This window comes from Lipotes vexillifer, unplaced genomic scaffold (genome assembly GCF_000442215.2).
Source record: "Lipotes vexillifer unplaced genomic scaffold, Lipotes_vexillifer_v1.1 scaffold263, whole genome shotgun sequence".
NCBI classification, from domain to species: Eukaryota; Metazoa; Chordata; class Mammalia; order Artiodactyla; family Lipotidae; genus Lipotes; species Lipotes vexillifer.
The window spans coordinates 3,465,739-3,487,056 of NW_006796752.1; the positions used below are offsets into that span (position 1 = coordinate 3,465,739).

At 53.5% G+C, this 21,318-nt stretch overlaps 1 protein-coding gene across 7 annotated transcripts; it reads left to right on the forward strand.

The window, feature by feature from the left end:
- Positions 1-1,330: 1,330 nt before the first annotated feature.
- Positions 1,331-20,034, forward strand: EIF4G1 (eukaryotic translation initiation factor 4 gamma 1). Of its 7 annotated transcripts, XM_007468954.1 has the most exons (34): positions 1,331-1,497; positions 2,321-2,377; positions 2,601-2,694; positions 2,986-3,072; positions 3,591-3,611; positions 4,193-4,369; positions 4,599-4,698; positions 5,776-5,888; positions 6,680-6,772; positions 6,971-7,037; positions 7,360-8,181; positions 8,447-8,535; positions 8,628-8,814; positions 8,906-9,039; positions 9,168-9,326; positions 9,480-9,665; positions 9,854-10,051; positions 10,261-10,407; positions 10,620-10,856; positions 11,067-11,171; positions 11,284-11,443; positions 11,646-11,746; positions 12,584-12,686; positions 12,925-13,027; positions 13,254-13,486; positions 13,817-13,935; positions 14,061-14,233; positions 14,535-14,660; positions 14,819-14,900; positions 16,444-16,542; positions 16,655-16,789; positions 16,915-16,996; positions 17,134-17,274; positions 19,396-20,034. In XM_007468954.1, exons 3-34 carry the CDS (start codon positions 2,635-2,637, stop codon positions 19,578-19,580), a joined length of 4,824 nt encoding a protein of 1,607 aa, XP_007469016.1. In that variant the 5' UTR covers positions 1,331-1,497; positions 2,321-2,377; positions 2,601-2,634; the 3' UTR covers positions 19,581-20,034. The 7 variants fall into 7 exon arrangements, with proteins under 7 accessions (XP_007469016.1, XP_007469020.1, XP_007469019.1 ...); XM_007468958.1 differs by lacking the exon at positions 3,591-3,611 and having other exon boundaries at positions 2,926-3,072; XM_007468957.1 differs by lacking the exon at positions 3,591-3,611.
- The last annotated feature ends 1,284 nt before the right edge of the window (positions 20,035-21,318 follow it).

Here is a 21,318-nt window from a genome sequence, read left to right on the forward strand (position 1 = left end):
AAAAAGAATACATGAGCAAAACATGTTTGGGGGCAAAAGGAGGACTCTATCCAGCGGGGAGAGATGATGCATTTCTACCTAGGCATACACAATTTAAGATGCCTGTGAGGTGACTAGGTGAAGATGTCTTTTAGGTAGTACCTTGTTCTGACTGGAATTCGAGAGTGATTTCTGAGCTAGGAACGAATTGGCATGCAGGCAGTAACTGATTTTTATTTAGTAGTTTGCTTAGGGAGAAAGAGAAATGAGAAGAGTAGAGAAGGGAGCCAGCCATACATGATAAAGTCACAGAAGTCAAGTGAAGAGTGTAACAGAGAACACTCTAGATCCGCATTTTCATTCTCCTTAATGGTTCCTCCTCTGTGTGTCTATTTTGCTCTCCTTTCTTTGGAGTTTCAGTTACTCAGATATAATGGGAATAATAATACAACCCATTTTGTAGGAAATTGTGAGGATTAAGTGAGATCACAAAGGTCATATATTGAGTGACCAGTTCATCACTGGTGCAAAGAAAATGTTTTCTTTTGAGATTATATGTGTTTGTATACAGAGAGGGGGGTGGGGAGGAGAGAGAGAAAAACAGAGCTAGATACCTAGGCACAGTTTTAAGCACTTTCACAAAAATTAATTCCTTTAATCCTCACAACCCAATAGCGTGAAAGCACGGTGGGTAAATGCCCAGAACTGAGCCAGACGGCCTCGTTTCAAATATCCCCATTTTACAACAGGTATTAAGTAGGTAGATAGTAGGTACATCGCCAGGGGAGTAAGTGGCAGAGTTTGGATTAGAATCCAGGCTGACTCTGAGTAACTAGATGTGGCTCTAGTGTGTCCCTTCAGGCGGTTCAAAATCTTGGCTATAGGGCAGGGAGAGGTCTCGGATTACTTCTTCCATCACTATTTGAACTTTCCGTGATTGGTTTTAGTCCCTCCCTGGGAGTGGCCGATCTCTATAAAAGACAAATCTACTAATTCCCTACTTAGAATGTTTCAATCATTTTAGTGTAACATTCAGTTTAATAGGTCTTTCAACGATCAAAGTTACATTATTTCAAAGCTGCCTAATTCGTATTTCTTTCCGTATTTGTCCATGATTTACTTCCGCAGGACTGAGTCTTTAATTTCAGTGTTCTCAGCCCTCAGCCAGCACTTCGCCTAGCACACAGTATGCAGTCAATAAATACTTGCTCGAAGTATGAATGAACTAAAGAACCGCGGAACAGAGACGCAGAGGGGATTCGGTCTGGGGAGTTCCAAAGTTCGGGAGGGGACACGGGGCGGGCAGTGCCTGTCACATGACGAGGCGGGGCAAATCCCATGTGCTCCACGGCGCCGGGCGAAGCCCCGCCCCCTGCGCCGGTCACGTGGGGGCGCCGGCTGCGCCTGCGGAGAAGCGGTGGCCGCCGAGCGGGATCCGTGCGGGGAGCCGGAAATGGTTGTGGACTACGTCTGTGCGGCTGCGTGGGGCTCGGCCGCGCGGACTGAAGGAGACTGAAGGTAAAGCCGCCATGTCCGGGCCCGACCCGGCCCCCCCACCCCCTCCCCCCGCATCCGCCGCCATCCGGGCCCGGACCGGCTACCCTGCGCCGCCGCCCCGGCGCCCTGGCCCCGTGGCCCAAGCCCGGGCCCCGGCCCGCCAGGGCCTGATCCCCGGCCCACGTGTGCCCGGCCTGGCCCGGCCTGGCTGCTGGGTGGGGGTGGGGGAGCGCGGGGCCGGAATATGCGGTCCCCGCGGGCTGGGAGGGCGCCGGGTTCCCCGGCCGCTAAGTGCCACCTCGGTCCGACCCGAGGAGGCCCCGCGGGCGCAGGCACCGCGGCTCCCGGCCCGCCGCCCCCTCCCCCCTTTGCGGCCCGGCCGCCGGGAAGTGACACGTTGTTCTTTGGCACTGGCCGGCGCTGCGCAGGGAGGGCGCAGGGGAAGGAGGCGGCGGCGGCGGCGGGCAGGGAGGAGCCCCCGGCCCCGCCCGCCCTCCGGGCCGACCCTCACTTGCTTCAAACCGGCTCCTCTTCGGCCGCCGCCCGCCTGGCGTTTTACGGCCCGACTGCCGCCCTTCCTGGCCTCCACTCCTGGGCAGCGGCAGGCCTCGTCTCTGCCCCCGCGCGGGTGCCCCCGCGGTCACCCGCGGCAGGCGTGCCTCGTGTGCCCCCGGGCCAGGCCCCGAACCCGGTGTCCCCGGGTGGGGGGTGGGGACACCACGGCCGAAGCTGCTAGCTCCGTTTGTGATCCGGGAGCCTGGTGCCAGCGAGACCTGGAATTTCCGGTCTGGTTGGTCTTGGGCCCCGCGGAGCCAGGTTGATACCCCTCACCTCCCAACCCCAGGCCCTCGGATGCCCAGAACCTGTAGGCCGCACCGTGGATTTATTCTTAACCGAGGGGGTGAGTGAGGGGCTGTTTCAGCAGGCCAGGGGGGTGGGTGGAGGCGGTGTGGGTTTGACAGGGTGTTGGTGGGGACGTAAGCTGGGTCTTTAATGCTCCTTCACCCGCTTGGCGCCTCTAGGGCTCGCTGTGGGGCCCTAGCCCTTGCTTCAGCCCTCCCACAACTCCATTTGCCTTCATCTGGGGTCCCTTCCCCTTTCTGAGCTCCTCTCTTTCCCAACAGGTGCTGGGGGGACCCTGATGTGGCACCAAATGAAATGAACAAAGCTCCACAGCCCACAGGCCCCCCACCTGCCCCATCCCCTGGACTCCCACAGGTAATTAGGGAGGAATTAGCAGTGACTGGGGTGCAGGTTGGGGAGACCAGGCAGCAGGGTCAGGAACAGGTTCCAGCCTCTGGATTTTCCCACCCCTCTCTGTGTCAGGGCAAAGTGCAGCTTCCTGCTGCCAAATTGAGACACGGCCCCTGGGCTGTTCCCAGGGGCTGTCATGGGGAGGGTATATGTGGACTGTTGAGGCTCTTGCCACAGATCTGCCCCCTTCACCAGCTTGAGTTTCTGCCCCACCTGGGTTTCCCCTCTTGCTGAAATCTGGTCTCCCCCCTTCAGCCAGCGTTTCCCCCGGGGCAGACAGCACCGGTGGTGTTCAGTACGCCTCAAGCGACACAAATGAACACGCCTTCTCAGCCCCGCCAGGTGAGGGGCTGTGGGGAGGGGAGTAGGGGGCATGGGTGGGAGCCACGTAAAGCTTAGGCCAGTTTGGGCCTAGGGTGGAAACTACGGAGGCCCTGTACCTGCCCCAGTTTCCTGACAGTTGCTATGTGTTCTTTCATGGGGCTCTGCACTTCGCACTGTTGATTATTTACGGTGGCTGGCCCCTCGGTTAGTATGTAGTCGGTGGGGATGGCATTACTAGGGGTCCTGGTGCCTTAAGAATTGGGGGCAGTGTTGGGCCCTGCTGCCAACTCTTTGGGCCCTGCTTTCCTATTTCCTCCTTTTACTGGGAGGTTGCCATTGCTCCATTCCCCATCCCTTCTTTCTCTTTGGACTGTGGGAAGATAAACACTCCAGCTGGTTCTTGCCTTTCTCTATTCCCTAAATTCTTCCTCACTAAGTGGGAGAGGATTCTTGTCCTGCGTCCTTCATATTTTCCTTCATCTTTTCCCCTCACCTTGGGGATAATTCTCTTCTTTCCTGTCCCCATGTGCTCTCAGGGAGGATTCAGGTCTCTGCAGGTAATACCCCTTTGCTAATCCTGGACTCTCTCCTGGTCTCACCATTACCCTCCACCCTAGTCAGGGGCTAGAGACAGGGACTGGGGTTCCTCAGGGTGGGGACTTGTTTGCTGTCCAGGTCCTCGTTCTGAGGCTGACCAATGCATGTTAGGGGCTAAATCTTGCATAGCGCGTATCTGGGAACTGGGAGACTTGCATGTTAGCGGTTAGCTCCTCAGTACCTTAGGGTGGAGCAGTGCATGCTGGGGAGTATGTTGCTGAAAAAGGCTTTACTTAGGCATGATGCATCTGGGTGTTAGGAAGCCTCTGCTGAAGGATAGACTGGAGGAGGTGACGTGAGTATGCATGGCAAGGAGGGAGTAAATATGCAGAGCGCAAAGTGTGTATCTGAGTTTGGAGGGCACATTGTGAGTACAAGAGGCCACTTAAACATCAGTTGGTCAGGTGAATCTTGGAAGTGTTGGTCCCCATGCTCCAAAGCCCCTGGCACTTCTGTCCAGACTAGAGGCATAGCAGAATGGCCATTTTGCTGTCCACTTCCTTCCCTTCCCAGTGCCAACTGCCTTCCTCCCTCCTGACAGCACTTCTACCCTAGCCGGGCCCAGCCCCCGAGCAGTGCAGCCTCCCGAGTGCAGAGTGCAGCCCCCGCCCGCCCTGGCCCAGCTGCCCATGTCTACCCTGCTGGATCCCAAGTAATGATGATCCCTTCCCAGATCTCCTACCCAGCCTCCCAGGGGGCCTACTACATCCCTGGACAGGTGAGGCTGGAGGCTTGGGGGCTGGAGACCACACAACCTTGTACCCCAACTCCCACTTTCCTTACCCTGACCCCCCAGTCCCATCTCTTCTCCAGAGGTGGGACTTTCTTCTGGTCATTGCCTAGAGTTGGCTTGTCCTGTCTTGCCTTACATTCTCTTTGTAGTCTGATACGGTATTCATAGCTCCATCAACTCCTCTCCCCTCCTTCTCCCCCTTCCCCTCCACCAGGGGCGTTCCACATATGTTGTCCCGACACAGCAGTATCCTGTGCAGCCGGGAGCCCCAAGCTTCTATCCGGGTGCAAGCCCTACAGAGTTTGGGACCTACGGTAAGCAGGGGAGGGAGTCAGGTGTGAGTCCCAGGGAGCATCTAAACTCACCTACTAATTGCTAAGACCCTTCCCAGGCTTGTTTCTTGGTCTGAAAATGACAGGGGTAGCAGGGATTGGTGCTTAATATGTAACTGGTGTTGGGGGGTGGTGCGGAGAGGATTTTATACTGTTGCTGAGAGTTGGAGTCCTCCCCGTGTCAAGGAATACAGTTCAAGCACTAGTTTGAAGGCCTATTAGTAAATATTCCCTGTGACACTCGTTCTATGGTTGGGGGGAGCCCATGTAACATGGATCTGAGAGGTTTCTGTAGCTGTTTTTCATTTATATTCTAGGAAAGGATTAGTCTGTTCTTTATGGCAGTGGTTTCCAAAATTTTTTGACCATCAGGAAAAATTTTGAGTATGTACTTTTAATGTATGTTTTTGTTTGTTATACGTATGCATAATTTAGACAAATAGCACTTAATGTTGCTTGTCAGAAACAAACAAGTGGAGGTTATGGATGATATTAAAGAATGTATCCCATTTTGGAGACCATTGCTTTAAGGAATTTTTCTCATCCTGGGCCTGGTTCATAATGTTACTTTTTGTTTCCTTGCCCCTTAGCAAAGGGCTGGAGACTGGAATTGGACTCAGGTTGAATGGAACAGGGTTGGCAAATCTGTTTTTATCATTCCCAGCCAAAGACCTGATTCTGTTTCAGGTTAAGTAGTTGCTGCTCTCTCAGAGTATATGTGTGTGTTTTGCTGGGGGTGGGGTGCATACGTGTTACTTTACGGGGTAGAAGAGGAGCAGACACAGTCCCGGTAGCTGGTGTGTGGTGGGGAAGAAGTGCCTGCCTACAGGGGGTGTGTGTGTCAGTGTTAGGAATTCTTGTAAACGCAGTTCAGACTGGTTCCCCAGCTTTGATAGACACCTCATTCCCTTGGGGAGGAGGGTGGGGCAGGGTGAGGGGCCAGCTGTGGGTGATGAGAGGTTCTCCAGGGGGTGGGAGGTGTTCAGGCAGGCATTTGTATGTGGTTGGGCTCTGACCCTGCCACTGTTCTTCCTTTCCGTGTCCCTCCCGCCCCCCAAGCTGGCGCCTACTACCCAGCCCAGGGTGTGCAGCAATTTTCCACTGGTGTGGCTCCCCCGCCGGTTTTGATGAACCAGCCACCCCAGATTGCTCCCAAGAGGGAGCGGAAGACGGTGAGTAGCAGCAGGGGGCTCTAGGATATCTGGGAAAGGGAGAATCAAGGTCAGGCACATTGTGGGTCAGGGAGCAGGAAATTGAGGGAGATCTTCAGCTGAGAGTAGGCAAAGAATGGGGATCTGTGAAGTGCTTAGGTTCTTTGTAAGGTGCTAAGATTTCCGTGTAGAAGAAGCTTACTGGAAGATTGGAGTGACTGGTGGGGAAATTCCTTAGAGACCTGGGTCCTGGGTCCGTGACATCTAAGTTTGGTTTTGGGTTTCTGGTGGCTTGCCTTGGAAATGGTTTGCTTTCTGTGGCCCCACCCCCCAGTCCTGGAAGCTCTTGAGGCCTCCGCCTCTTCTCGGTCCTCAAGCCCTGGGCGTGGTGCCCAGAATAGGGTGCCAGGGCTGGGGAAGCCGCTGAGTCACCCTCGCTCCACCCACTGGATCTGGTCTCTGCCCCCAGAGATCAAGCAGACTAGCCACAAGTGAGCCGGATGGGTGCTAGATGGGGGTCTTGGGCCCCAGGGCATGCAGCTACTTCTTAGGGACTTCTCCTTGGGCAGGGATGAGGGAGGGAGGGGCATTGTGATGTACGTGGCTGCTGTGAGGTCAAGGGTGTCTTAGGGGTAGCGGCCAAGAGGAGACTATTAAGAGCAGCTGGATGGGTTGACAGTAGAACTCATGGAGTTTCTGGTACCCACCTGCCTGCTTCTCAGTGAGGGGTGGGGAGTCCTAGGAGTGGGGCAGGGTGGGAGAGGTGGGTTCCTCCTGATTCCCACTCATCCTGTAGCTTTTTTTCCCCTCAGATCCGAATTCGAGACCCAAACCAAGGAGGGAAGGATATCACGGAGGAGATCATGTCTGGGGCCCGCACTGCCTCCACACCCACCCCTCCCCAGGTACTGTTCTTTGAGTGATGCCCTGGCTGGGATGGCTGTTCTGCCCTGGACTCCTAGGTCCCTGGATCTTTTTCTTCAACTAAGGGATTTATTTCCCTGCTTTCCTGGATTTCTAGGCGGCTAAAGTAGAAATGGCTCTAGTAAAGAAGGGTTGTGGGACTCTTCAGGGCAAACTTGGTAACCCTTTGTGTCCTGCAGACGGGAGGTGGTCTGGAGCCTCAGGCTAATGGGGAGACACCCCAGGTTGCTGTTGTTGTCCGGCCAGGTAAGTAAGCAGGTGGGGCAGAGCCTTTATGGGGAAAAGGAGTGTGAACATTTAAAAAACCAAGGAAGTGGAGTGACTTGAACTGGGTGCCAGAGAAAGCAGTGTGGTTGGTTCATCCTGCTTTCGTTTCAGAGAAGAACTAGGTGTCAGGTAGTCAGATTTTAGGGTAGATTGGATTTTGAGTGAGAATGGGAAAGACCTAGGTGGGAGAAGACTGGTGTGTGTGTAGGGGGCTGTTAGGTTGGGAATGCTTGGCTGGGAGGAGGAAGAGCAGTAGCAGTGAAGGACTTGCCTCTAATTACTCGTTCTTCCTATGGTGCAGATGACCGGTCGCAGGGAGCAATCATTGGGGAGCGGCCAGGGCTGCCTGGCCCAGAGCACAGCCCTTCAGAATCCCAGCCTTCATCACCTTCTCCGACCCCATCACCACCCCCAGTCTTGGAACCAGGGTCTGAGCCTAATCTCACAGTCCTCCCTATTCCTGGGGACACTATGACAACGGGGATGATACAAACGTCTGTAGAAGAATCAACCCCCATGCCCCCTGAAACTGGGGAGCCATATTGCCTCTCTCCAGAACCCACTCCCCTCGCTGAACCCATACTGGAAGTAGAAGTGACACTTAGTAAACCAGTTCCAGAATCTGAGTTCTCTTCCAGTCCTCTCCAGGTTCCCACCCCCCTGGCATCTCACAAGGTGGAAATTCTCCCTGAGCCTAATGGCACGGTCCTATCTGAGAATTTGGAACCAGAGTTGGAGTCGAGCCCAGAGCTTGCCCCTCTCCCTCCCCCGGCTTGTCCCTTTGAATCCCCCATGCCCATTGCTCCAACTGCCCAACCTGAGGAGCTGCTCAACGGAGCCCCCTCGCCACCAGCTGTGGACTTAAGCCCAGTCAGTGAACCAGAGGAGCAGGCCAAGGAGGCTACAGCATCGGTGGCTCCCCCCACCATCCTTTCTGCCACTCCAGCTGTGGCTCCTCCAGCTGCTTCCCCTGCTCAGGAGGAGGACATGGAGGAAGAGGAAGAAGAGGAAGAGGAAGGAGAAGCTGAGGGTGAGAAGGGAGGAGAGGAACCGCTCCCCCTAGAGAGCACCCCTGTCCCAGCCCACCTGTCTCAGAATTTGGAGGTGGCATCAGCCACCCAAGGTAAGGTGTGGCTGGATGGTAGAGGTGGGGCACGCTGGGTGTGGTTCTTTTTCCTCATTGATGACGTCTCATGCCATTGTGTCTGGGTCATAGAAGCCCTGTAATGGAAGGGTTAGATTCCATCTAACCTAAGGGTTAGATTAAGGAATTCTAAGTCAAGAGAGGGTGTGATGAAAAAAGGGACTATTGTACAGGGGCTGCTTTTTATTTTTCTGAGGGGTTGGGGGTACTCCTTAAGTTATTCTCACTCCCTCCCCGCAAATAGTGGCAGTATCTGTGCCAAAGAGGAGACGGAAAATTAAGGAGCTCAATAAGAAGGAGGCTGTAGGAGACCTTCTAGACGCCTTCAAGGAGGTAAGGGAGCAGAAAGCGGAGGGAGAAGGGCAAAGTTTGGGTATGGAACAGCAGTCACACTGCAACCAAAACGGAATGTCCAATGGTTACAGGTGAACCCAGGAGTACCAGAGGTAGAAAATCAGCCTCCTGTAGGCAACAATCCCAGCCCAGAGCCTGAGGGCAGCAGTGTGCCCCCGCGACCTGAGGAAGCAGACGAGACCTGGGACTCAAAGGAAGACAAGATTCAAAATGCTGAGAACATCCAGCCGGGGGAACAGAAGTATGAATATAAGTCAGGTATGCAGAAGGAAGGGTTGAGAAGGGTTGAGTATGCTTACCAGGACCCCAGGAGAAAGCAGTGTGATTGGTTCATCCTGTTTCCTTGCAGATCAGTGGAAGCCTCTAAACCTTGAGGAGAAAAAGCGTTATGACCGTGAGTTCCTGCTTGGCTTTCAGTTCATCTTTGCCAGTATGCAGAAGCCAGAGGGATTGCCCCATATCAGTGATGTGGTGTTGGATAAGGTTGGTGGGCTTAAGGGAGAGGGTAAGTTTGGGCAGGTTGGCTGGCTGGGGAGGAGCCAGAGGTCTTGAAAGAGTGGTCAGTAGCTAGCCCTAGCCTGTTTCTCATACCTTCCCTGTCCTTTTCGCAGGCCAATAAAACACCATTGCGCCCACTGGATCCCGCCAGACTTCAAGGCATAAATTGTGGCCCAGACTTCACTCCGTCCTTTGCCAACCTTGGCCGACCAGCCCTTAGCAGCCGTGGGCCCCCGAGGGGTGGGCCAGGTGGGGAGCTGCCCCGAGGGCCGGTGAGTGGGACTGGCAAGGGGAGTTGGGGGTGTTGGCTTCCTGTATCTCATCGTGGGGGTGGGGAGAAGTCTGCCCTGGAGATGTGTGGTAGTGGTAGTAGGTCGTGCTGACTAGTTCCGTGGCTTCTCTTGTCCCCACTCCTTGCTTAGCAGGCTGGTCTGGGACCCCGGCGATCTCAGCAGGGCCCCCGAAAGGAACCACGCAAGATCATTGCCACGGTGTCAATGACTGAAGATATAAAGCTGAACAAAGCAGAGAAGGCCTGGAAACCCAGTAGCAAGCGGACAGCGGCTGATAAGGACCGAGGGGAGGAGGACACTGATGGCAGCAAAACCCAGGTACCTGCAAGTCGTGGTTTGGTCTCCATTCCTTCTTTGCAAGGTCTGCCCCTCTGAGCCAGCCTTGCCCTCTTTGCCTCTGTCCATTCTCATCACTGGTATCTACTTTGTCCATCCCTCCCAGCAGCCCCTGTTCTTCTGAAAACTTCACTGGATTCTACGCTTTCTCTGTCTCCTCTCCTCTCCAGGACCTGTTCCGCAGGGTGCGCTCCATCCTGAATAAGCTGACACCCCAGATGTTCCAGCAGCTGATGAAGCAGGTGACGCAGCTAGCCATCGACACCGAGGAACGCCTCAAAGGGGTCATTGACCTCATCTTCGAGAAGGCCATTTCAGAACCCAACTTCTCCGTGGCCTATGCCAACATGTGCCGCTGCCTCATGGCGGTTAGTTTCCACTGTTTTATAAACCTTGTGGTTTAGCTTCCCACTTCTCTTCCTAAGACTCTGAGTCCAGCTTCTTGGTTCTCCTCTATCCTGTGCTGTTGGTGGCAGAGCCAGGGCCAGAGGTCTTCCTGGGTCAGGTAGTTGAAGACTTTCGCAGGGTTTTCCCTGCCCTGGACTGGTCTGAATGTGGCGTTCTCTTTGACATACAGCTGAAAGTGCCCACTACAGAAAAGCCAACAGTGACTGTGAACTTCCGAAAACTGTTGTTAAATCGATGTCAGAAAGAGTTTGAAAAAGACAAAGATGATGATGAGGTTTTTGAGAAGAAGCAAAAAGAGATGGATGAAGCTGCTACGGTGAGAGAAACTCCATTCCCCGTTCCACTGCTCACCCAGATGCTACTCAGCTGCAGAAGTGGGGGTGGGGATATTGGTGTTTTGGGGGTTTCTCTGCCTTAGGACGTGAGTGCTTGCTGCTAGGTTTAGGGATCTAGATAGTGGAAGAGAGAACAGTTGTAGCTGAGTGGCTGGCTGTCTTCTTGATGTGGTCCCTGTCCCATGACCGGCAGGCAGAGGAACGGGGACGCCTGAAGGAAGAGCTGGAAGAGGCTCGAGACATAGCCCGGCGGCGCTCTTTAGGGAATATCAAGTTTATCGGGGAGTTGTTCAAGCTGAAGATGTTAACAGAGGCAATCATGCACGACTGTGTGGTTAAACTACTTAAGAACCATGATGAAGAGTCCCTCGAATGCCTTTGCCGTCTGCTCACCACCATCGGCAAAGACCTGGACTTTGAAAAGGCCAAGGTAGGGGCTCCTGGGGTATGGGAGAGGACAGGCTGAAGCGCGTGGGGTCTGCGGTCCACTGGCAGACACCCTTCCCAGCTGTTGTGTCTGAGTGGCACTGTGTGCCACTGAGCTACAGTGGTGGAGCTGAAGACCTGAGGAGGGGCATGGCCTGTAGTTGGAGGTGAAGTTTTAGAAGTTCCTGAACTTGATCCCTTTGCTTCTTGTTAGCCCCGGATGGATCAGTATTTCAACCAGATGGAAAAAATCATTAAGGAAAAGAAGACTTCATCCCGAATCCGCTTTATGCTGCAAGACGTGCTGGATCTGCGACGGGTGTGTCCCCCCTTTTCCCACTGTTTGCTGCCTCTGACCCCACAGTCCCAGTTCCTGACACTTGTCTGGCCCTGTCTGATGTAATTACCTTGTGACTGGCCTGTCGCCACAGAGCAATTGGGTGCCGCGTCGAGGGGACCAGGGTCCCAAGACGATTGACCAAATCCACAAGGAAGCTGAGATGGAGGAGCATCGGGAGCACATAAAAGTGCAGCAGTTAATGGCCAAGGGCGGCGACAAGCGTCGGGGTGGCCCTGCAGGCCCACCCATCAGTGAGTTTGAGGCTGGGACTGAGGAGGGACAGTGTGAGCGGTTGTGCTTTCCACTGATGACTTCTTGTTAGTGCCACGTGTCTGGGCCACTGAGACCCCATGATGGAACTGAGGATCTGAGGAAGGGAGGCTGGGGGCAGCCCTTGGGAACAGGGTTCTTGGGACTTACCCTCATTCCAGTATGTTTTCATTTTTGTCCCAGGCCGTGGCCTTCCACTTGTGGATGATGGTGGCTGGAACACAGTGCCCATCAGCAAGGGCAGCCGCCCTATTGACACCTCACGACTCACTAAGATCACGAAGGTAGGGGTGTGTGTGTTGGAAGGGCTGATGTCAGTGATGGGAGGATAAAGAGGGGTCAGATGGGCCTTAAGCACACGTTTGGATCTTAATCCCCTCACTTCTCTGAGGTTGGGAAGGTGACAGCTCAGTTTTCCCCCTTAGACTAGCTGGTTAGATTGCTAGAGACAGGACTGCCAATTCTAGGGGATGTATTCACATTGGTCTGGACCAGTGGTCAGCACCCTGACATGCACACCGAATCCAGCCATTCTCTCCTCTCTACAGCCCACGATCTAAGAATGAGAGTTTTCTACATTGTTTAATGGTTGAAAAGAATCAAAAAGTGAATGATACTTTGTGTTAAGGAATTATATAAAGTTTAAATTTCAGTGTGCATAGTTTTTTTTTTTTGGCGGTACACGGGCCTGTCACTGTTGTGGCCTCTCCCGTTGCGGGGCACAGGCTCCGGACGCGCAGGCTCAGCGGCCATGGCTCACAGGCCCAGCTGCTCTGTGGCATGTGGGATCTTCCCGGACTGGGGCACGAACTTGTGTCCCCTGCATCGGCAGGTGGACTCTCAACCACTGCGCCACCAGGGAAGCCCCCAGTGTGCATAGTTTTATTGGAACATAACCACACTTATCCCTTTGAAGTATTGTCTGTGACTGCTCTTGTGCTACAGCGGCAGAGTTGAGTAGTTCAAACTGCCTGGTCTGTAGTGAATATTTACTGTCTGGCCCTTTACAGGGAAAGTTTGCCTGGCCCCTGGTCTGGGCCCCTTATGGCTGTGTGTGATGAGGGCTGGTGGGGGCTTTGGCTGGATCAGACCCGTGACTCTCACTCCCTTTCCTTCCTCAGCCTGGCTCCATTGATTCTAACAACCAGCTGTTTGCACCTGGAGGGCGATTGAGCTGGGGCAAGGGTAGCAGTGGAGGCTCAGGAGCCAAGCCCTCTGATGCAGGTATAGAGGCCACTGTAAAGAGCTGGGTGGTTAGGAATCAGCTCTCCTGAGGGCAGCGTCTTCTCTGTACCGGGGGCTTTCATTACAGAGTGGTCAGTTAGGTAATACAGGCAGTGTGTACTTGGCACTAGGGACTGAACTACTCTAGTGTCAGGACTAGGACCAAGCATCCTAAATTGGCTAGTAGGAGATAGGATGTACGGAAATAGGTTTTAATCTGGGTTTTCTCCCTCCCCAGCATCAGAAGCTGCTCGTCCAGCTACTAGTACCTTGAATCGCTTCTCAGCCCTTCAACAAGCAGTACCTACAGAAAGCACAGATAACAGACGTGTGGTACAGAGGTGAGGTTTCCTCGGTGTTTTTGTTTTCACACTGGGAGTACTGATTGGGTTTTGACTGCTGCCATAGGAATCCTTACACCTATAATGCTCAGAGCTCCCGGCTGAGATTGGGGCATATACCTGATGACAAGAACAAGGCCTGACAGTTGCTCAGCATGTTGGATAGTTAAACAGGAGTGCATGTGGGCAGTACAGGTGAGAGACGATGTGCCTGTCTTTCTTCCAGGAGTAGCTTGAGCCGGGAACGAGGTGAGAAAGCTGGGGACCGGGGAGACCGCCTAGAGCGGAGTGAACGGGGAGGTGACCGTGGTGACCGGCTTGATCGTGCACGGACACCCGCCACCAAGCGGAGCTTCAGCAAGGAAGTGGAGGAGCGGAGTAGAGAGCGGCCCTCTCAGCCTGAGGGACTGCGCAAGGCAGCTAGCCTCACGGAGGATCGGGACCGTGGGCGGGATGCTGGTAAGGGGCTGGGGGGTGGGGAAGGGAAGGGTGTGGGCTGGGAAGGTGGGTGTGGGAAGGGTTGGGTGTGGTACTTAGTTAGTAGTGGTGAGATGTTGGGAAGTGCAGTGTTTTAAAAGAGTTCAGCTATCTGGAACTTAGAGGAGTAAGTCTTTGAATCGAGAGGAATTGTTCTTTCAGCAACATATTACTTGTTTTAGGTAGAAATATGTACCAGGGTGGTTTCTGTTTGGGACTAGCTAGTACCCAGACAGTGTCTTCAGGGCTCCAGACCCTGCTTGCTAGGAAGACTGGAATTGAAGAATCTCTGATCTGTTTTTCTACGCTCAGTGAAGCGAGAAGCCGCCCTGCCCCCTGTGAGTCCCCCGAAGGCTGCACTCTCTGAAGAGGAGCTGGAGAAGAAATCCAGGGCCATCATTGAGGAATACCTCCATCTCAATGACATGAAGGTAAGCAGTGGGAGTGGTCTGAGTGACAGCAGGGTGGGCGGGAAGGGGCCTGTGCCGACAGGCATGGGTGTAGGGTCTGGGCCAGACAGTGACTGGTCTCTCTTCTGTGCGCTGCGCCCCTGCAGGAGGCGGTTCAGTGCGTGCAGGAGCTGGCCTCGCCCTCGCTGCTCTTCATCTTTGTGCGGCACGGCATCGAGTCCACACTGGAGCGCAGCGCCATTGCCCGTGAGCACATGGGGCGACTGCTGCACCAGCTGCTCTGTGCTGGGCACCTCTCCACTGCTCAGTACTACCAAGGGTATGACTTGGTGGGCCTCCCACTTTTACATACCCACAAATTTCCCTCCTTTGTAGGACCCATGGAACCTTAGATAAGAATGTAGGCTCCTCAGCCATCCTGGCCAACATAACTTTTGGCAGGGTTGGGGGTGAGCCATCTACGGAGAAGGCGACGGCCTTAGTTTGAGATAATTGCCCCATGTTTAGGAAGTGTTCCTGAAGTGCTCCATGGTTGATCCTTTAGCCGTGCCTTTGTTGCCCCAGCAGGAGGGTAGGAGTGCAGCTCGTCTCTCCTAGATGACTTTGAATTCTCTTTGCAGGCTCTATGAAATCCTGGAATTGGCTGAAGACATGGAAATTGACATCCCTCATGTGTGGCTCTACCTAGCAGAACTGGTAACGCCCATTCTGCATGAAGATGGGGTGCCCATGGGGGAGCTGTTCAGGTTAGTCCCCTTTGGTGGAATTCAGGGGAGGTAAAAACAGGAAGAAGAGGGGAGAGGGAGGGGAGGTGTGGCAACTTAGACCCCCGGCTTTAGGGAGGGATGGGATAGTGTGTTGAGAGGGCATGGAAGGCTATCAACACTGGATTTTTCTCTTGTAGGGAGATTACAAAACCTCTGAGACCCCTGGGCAAAGCTGCTTCCCTGTTGCTGGAGATCCTGGGGCTCCTATGCAAAAGCATGGTGAGTGAGAGAGCCTTTCAGAGGTAGTGTGTTGAGAACTTCTCTTCCCACCATGTGGTTTTGGGTGCTGGCAGTGACCCTGAAGCCTTATGGTCCTTTGGTGGGATGGTAGTGCTGTGTGGGAACCTGGGAGAGGAAATGTCGAGGCTGGCACTCTCCCTCAGACCAGTGCCTATTGTAGGTTCTGGCCAAGGCTGGAGGAGAATGAGAATCTAAGGCCCTAGGCCCTTGATTGATTCACTCATTCATTCAACTAGCATCTTTTAGAACATTTACCGTATACTAGGCAGTGGGAACACAGCAGTGAATAAAAACACAGTTAGGAAACAAGTTGGAAAAGAAACAAGAAACGACAGCTTAATGAAAACAACAGTGGGAAGAAAAGTGTGAAATAAAGTAGCTGAAATGGAGTGCCTTACGTACTGTGAAGTTGCAAAAGGGTGTCTATTTGGTAACGTTCACGACAGAAACCGCTTTGTTAAAATTAATTTTGATTAGCAAGGAGGAGGGTGAAATGATGGGAAAGGCAAGTTGGGTGTGGTACTTAGTAGTGGTGAGATGTTGGGAAGTGCAGTGTTTTAAAAGAGTTCAGCTATCTGGAACTTAGAGGAGTAAGTCTTTGAATCGAGAGGAATTGTTCTTTCAGCAGCATATTACTTGTTTTAGGTAGAAATATGTACCAGGGTGGTTTCTGAGAAATTTAAAATAATAATTGAAAACAAAAAGCATATGGAACTATTTATGTATTTCATTGACTCTAAGCTGCCATAGATTCTACAACATCTTATCTATGCACTGCTGAGAAAGAAAAGACATGGTCATATTTTTAAAGTGTGGTAATATGCCAACTGTGAGACAGCTCAGTTTTAGTGGTGTTAAAATGGGCGTTTTTAAAATCCATGACGTACAGTAATTTTCTCAAGGGTTGATGGCGTCATCCTGAATATCTGTTCTTGTAAAACAGTGATGGCTTCAGAATCTCTTGCCCTTTACAGAAAATGAACTCACACTGCCATTTACATGAAGATTTCTGATTTGTGTTGGTTGGGGGTGGGGACTTAACATCTGCTTTTCTGGACTTGGGAACCAAATAAGCATACTTGTTAGAAGTTTTTCTCTCCCATAAGCATTTGTTACTTGCAATAATGAAAAACTAAGCTATTTTAGAAAAAAATGTCGATGAGTGTGGAAGGCTAGGATGAGATATTTGGATTTGGTTGTTTACATTTTGTGGTCCAGTAATTCTTTGAGAATCCTGTGACAGCTAATTGACATTTTCCTAGAGGTCTCAGGCCATCCCCCAGGTCTCATAGCATGGTGGTGGGTAAGTTCTTGTGACTTGGGGTGGTTATTTGACTGATGTTTGTGCCCGTTACTAGGCCGTAGGCGTGGAAGCACTGTTGCCATTCAGTACCTCTGTAGCCTCCTGAGCTGCTCGCAGGCACCTAGTGGGCTTTCAGTAGGCATTTGTTGGATGACATTTGTGGAGCTGTTAGCTTCTTGGAGGGAAACAGAGTTGCTAAGTTGGTCTTATGTTTTCCAGGGTCCCAAGAAGGTGGGGACGCTGTGGCGAGAGGCTGGACTCAGCTGGAAGGAATTTTTACCTGAAGGCCAGGATGTCGGTGCCTTTGTCACTACGCAGGTTTGCAGCTGGACTTAAGTTAACTCTAGCACTTGGGATCAGCCAGTCCTTTCCTCTTCCCTCATCTCACGTGACACACTTACCTCCCAACTGTGGGCCTTTTTCCTTGCAGAAGGTGGAGTATACCTTGGGAGAGGAGTCAGAAGCCCCTGGCCAGAGGTTGATGTCCTCTGAGGAGCTGAGCAAGCAGCTGGAGAAGCTGCTGAAGGAGGGCAGCAGTAACCAGCGGGTGTTTGACTGGATAGAGGTATATTTCTCCTGGATGTTGGGGGAGAGAGATAAAGGAGAAGGTAGTGCAAGTGAGGGCAGCAAGAATGGAGCCTTCCAGGCATAATTCAGAACTTATGGGCCATTTGTCTTTCTTTTGCACAGGCCAACGTGAATGAGCAGCAGGTAGCGTCCAACACATTAGTTCGAGCTCTCATGACAACGGTCTGCTATTCTGCAATTATCTGTAAGAGGAGCCAGGGAGTTGGTGGGGCAAGGGTGGGCCCAACAGATATGGAGGGAGGGAGGTTTTGGTCTTTGTCTCCAGTTCTGAACCAGGCTGAGGGTGCATTATTCCACTTATCCCTGTCTTCCTCCCTGTAGTTGAGACTCCTCTCCGAGTGGATGTTGCGGTGCTGAAAGCGCGAGCGAAACTGCTACAGAAGTACCTATGTGACGAGCAGAAGGAGCTGCAGGCGCTCTATGCCCTCCAGGCCCTTGTAGTGACCTTAGAACAGCCCCCCAGTAAGAGCCAGGCCACAGGGATGGGGTGGGCTGGAGGAACTACCAGATAGTAGGGGCAGTTGTGGAAAGGGTCTCAATCTAGGAGAAGTGGGTGGTCACTGGAGAGCAAAATATCCTGATGGTTGAGTCCTTTCCCCTGCAACAAACATTTGTTTGTTTCCTTACCTACAAGTGCAAGACTCGGCCTTGAAGGTTAATTGACTACCTGTTTTGTGCCTAGCCAACTGTTAGATGCCAGGAGTGCAGAGGTGATAAATGGTAAAGTTTCCCAAGTATCCTGTGCTCCCTCTGCCTGGTACAGGGCTGAGCTGCTTTTCTTTGCCTCAGTTAATCCTCACAACTATTGTGTAGGGTAGATGGTGTTCCCCCCTTTTCCATATTGGGAGACTGAGGCTTAGGTTAACATGCCTGAGGTTAATGCATTTAGCAAACAGGTATGTGCCAGGACATTGGGATATTAGCAGTGATTAAGTCAAGCATAGTTTCCATGTTGGCATGGAGTCAAGATGAATGTTGGAAAATGGGTCCTGCAAGGGTACTCTCTGGGAGAATTTACCTAGTCAGAGAATGAGTGGGAATTGACACAAGGGAGCTAAATGACAAGTGGGAGGGGGAGACTTGACAAGAAGGAACTGTGCGTTAAGGGAAGCTCTGAGGTAGAAAACATGACACAAGGTAAAAACTGTTGAAGGAATACCAGTGTGGGTGGGAGAGCACAGCAACCAGTTGTATGTGAGGCAAGTTGGGTGGAGAGGTGGATGTGGCCAGGTCATGCAGGGCTGTGTAAGCCATGGGATGAGTTTTGGGCTTTAATCTAAGGATAGGAGAGGGCCTTTATGGGATTTTAAGCAAGGATTTTAAACATTCTTTTTTAGTTTTTAGATCATCCAGGCCATTAGTGGGAAGAGTGTTTTGGAGTGGGGTGAATGAATGTGGCCAGATCAGCAGATCAGGGGTGTGTTGGTAGTGACTCAGCCTCACTGGTGGCAGTGGAGATGGGAGAGGAGTGGGCAGATTCAAGACACACACTGGCCTGGGGGGCGGGTGGTGAGAGATTGGAAGTCATATATGACTCCCAGGATAGTTTCAGCAAGTGAGGTGATAGTGAGGGGTGCCGTTCACTGGGCGGTAGGGAACACTGGGTCAAGTTGAATTTGGTCATGTTGAGTTTGTGGTCCTGGTGGGGGTGATCAGAGATGTCAGTCAGGTAGACAGCTGGGTATCTGATTTCATTTGGAGAGGAAGAGGTGAGGGCTGGAGGCCCATCTCTTGAACTGCTGGCACAGGGCAACACATGTGCAAGTCACAAGAGGGTATAGGATTGCCCAAGGGTTACAGCCTTGAGGAGGTAGAGGTCCCACAGGTAGGGACCAAAGGAGAATAGGACCCTATGAACAAAGGACAGAGTGATTTTAGGAGAGGGAAGTGGTCAGTAATGCTAGATGCGCCTGGATTCCATAGGAGCAGATCTGAAAATTAGGGCCTCTGGAGTGTGAAAACATGGAGGCCACCCTGGCAGAAACAGTATTTGGTACAGCAGGGGGCAGGATCTGGATTGGAAAGGACAGAGTAATACCTGAATCAGGAGGAAAAGAAAACAGCAAGTGTAGACAAAAATCTTTGAATTCAACTAATCTCTTGTCAAAAGACAGATCTTTTTGGCTATAAAGAGATAGCAGTTGTAAAGGAGGCCTTTTGTGTTTAGATGGGAGAAACTTGGGCTTGAAAATACAGGGCAGAGTGGATAATTGATTGTATAGGGTCCCCGGGATGGGTGTGCATGGGATTTGGAGAACAAGCTTGGGATAAATAATCTGTTGCTGCCATTGCTGTGGGATGGGGGTGGGAGGCTGTCCGTAGGCAGCGGTTGTGGATCTGAGGGTGTGCATGCAGGTTTCTGAGTTTTGGCCAAGTGACTCACTCTTGCACATCAGTCTCTTAGATCATGAGATAAGCATCCTGTCAGAGACATAGTTACTCTGGAATGGCCAGACACACAAATGTCAGCACGGTGGGTCAGGGCCTTGTCTCAGTAGTGGAGCTTAGGGGAGGGATCCCTGGGAGGGGGGATGGAGTGGTTGTGGGCAGCGTCCCTGTAACTGCTGTCCTGCCTGCTTGCAGACCTGCTTCGGATGTTCTTTGATGCGCTGTACGATGAGGACGTGGTGAAGGAGGACGCCTTCTATAGTTGGGAGAGTAGCAAGGACCCCGCTGAACAGCAGGGCAAGGGTGTGGCCCTTAAATCTGTCACAGCTTTCTTCAAGTGGCTTCGTGAGGCCGAGGAGGAGGAGTCTGACCACAACTGAGGGAGGGTGGGGCCGGGGACTTGGAGCCCCATGGACACTCGGATGGCCAAGCCAGCCGCCCGGACTGCAAGGTGGGGTGGCAGCAGCGGCAGCGGCAGCGGCAGTGGCAGTGGGTGCCTGTAGTGCGATGTTGTCTGAGCTAATAAAGTGGCTGAAGAGGCAGGATGGCTTGGGGCTGCTTGGGGCTCCCCTCCAGGGTGCTGCCAGGTGTCCCTCTCCTCCCCCTGGGGCACAGAGATATATTATATATAAAGTCTTGAAATTTGGTGTGTCTTGGGGGGGGCACCACTGCCTGCCCCTGGTCCTTTTTTATTTTCTGAAAAATCACTCTTGGGACTGCCGTCCTCGCTGCTGGGGGCATAAGCCCCAGCCCCTGCACCACCCCTGCTGCTGCCTGGGCAGGGGGAAGGGGGGGCACGGTGCCTGTAATTATTAAACATGAATTCAATTAAGCCCACTGCCTCTCTGCTTTATGGCCTGCTCTCTCTGGAGAAGGGGTCTGGGTAGGTGGGCAACCTCCTTTCCAGAGCTGGCGCTGTAGCACTGTTCTCTGTAACTTGGCACCCCTCTTGCCTCTTCCCCTGTCCATGATCGGGAGGGCTAGGGAGTCTTTCCTGGAGGGTTGGCCCTCAAAGTGGACATGGTAAGGCTCACTGTTGATTAGGAGGGGAGAAGGGGGACACAGCTGTGGGGTACTTCATAGAACACACTTGCCTGTCTCGGCGCCTACCAGAATGTGACGCAGACTCCTGTGTGTGAAGGCCCTGGGTTTCAGGCCGTCTATAGCTGAAACCTATGGCTTGAAGGTCTCATCTTGAAAAGCGGAGAACCCTGGACACAATGAGGTTTTCTGTTCCCATGCAGTATGACCGGTATCACGGGCCCAGTGAGTCTTTGTCCGTGCCCCGTCCCTTCGGTTCCCACCCCTCCGGCCTTCAGGTCACTCCGCAGTCGGGTCTGGGAGCAGAGGACGAGCTTTTCTCGCCGGACTCGGCCCCAGACCCCAACTGTGTGGCTGTGACGTCCGCTTCGCCCCGCCCGCTTTGGGTGGTGACGCGGGGGTGGACACGCCCCCGCGCTTACGTCACCAGCCCGGTTCCCTCTCCCGGGAGCGTTGGCGGACGCGCGGCTCCCCCCCCCTCCCCTCTCACGGGCTCTCCCCTCCCCGGTGGCGGCCGCGGCCCGACCCTCTTCAAGGCGATGGCCCGGGCCCCGAGCGCGGGCTAGCGTGCCTGGGTGCCCGGCCATGGGCTGTATCGGCTCTCGGAGCCCGGCGGGTCAGGGTAAGAGGCGGAGGCCGGGCCGGTGTTGGGGAGTCTGGCTGCGGCTGCCCGGTGCGCGGGCCGCGGGGCGGGGGTGGGGGCCTTGAGGAGGGGGCTGGTGTTGGGAGAGGGAGGAGCCTGCACTGGGGAGGCGGGCCCGGCAAGAGGAGGGAGCGGGCCGAGCCGGGAGGGGGCTAAGCCGACTCGGGCTCGCTCCTAAAGGCCTGCTGCCTGCCGTTGGGCTTTGCGGGGTGGACTCGTGGTCTTTCCGCCTGACTCCCCACCGCTGAGGGTGGCAGGAGGCGCACAGCCTAGAGAGGGGCTGGTCAACCCTCTCCAGCCCGTGGCGACTGGCCTTGCACGCCCACTCACGATCACCCCCCTCTGCCTACATCTCTCACTGTCCTGGGAGTGGCCCTGTGCTGGGAACCTGCCTCTCCGAGCTGTGTCCCAACCCCCTTCAGGAGGTAGTCTGG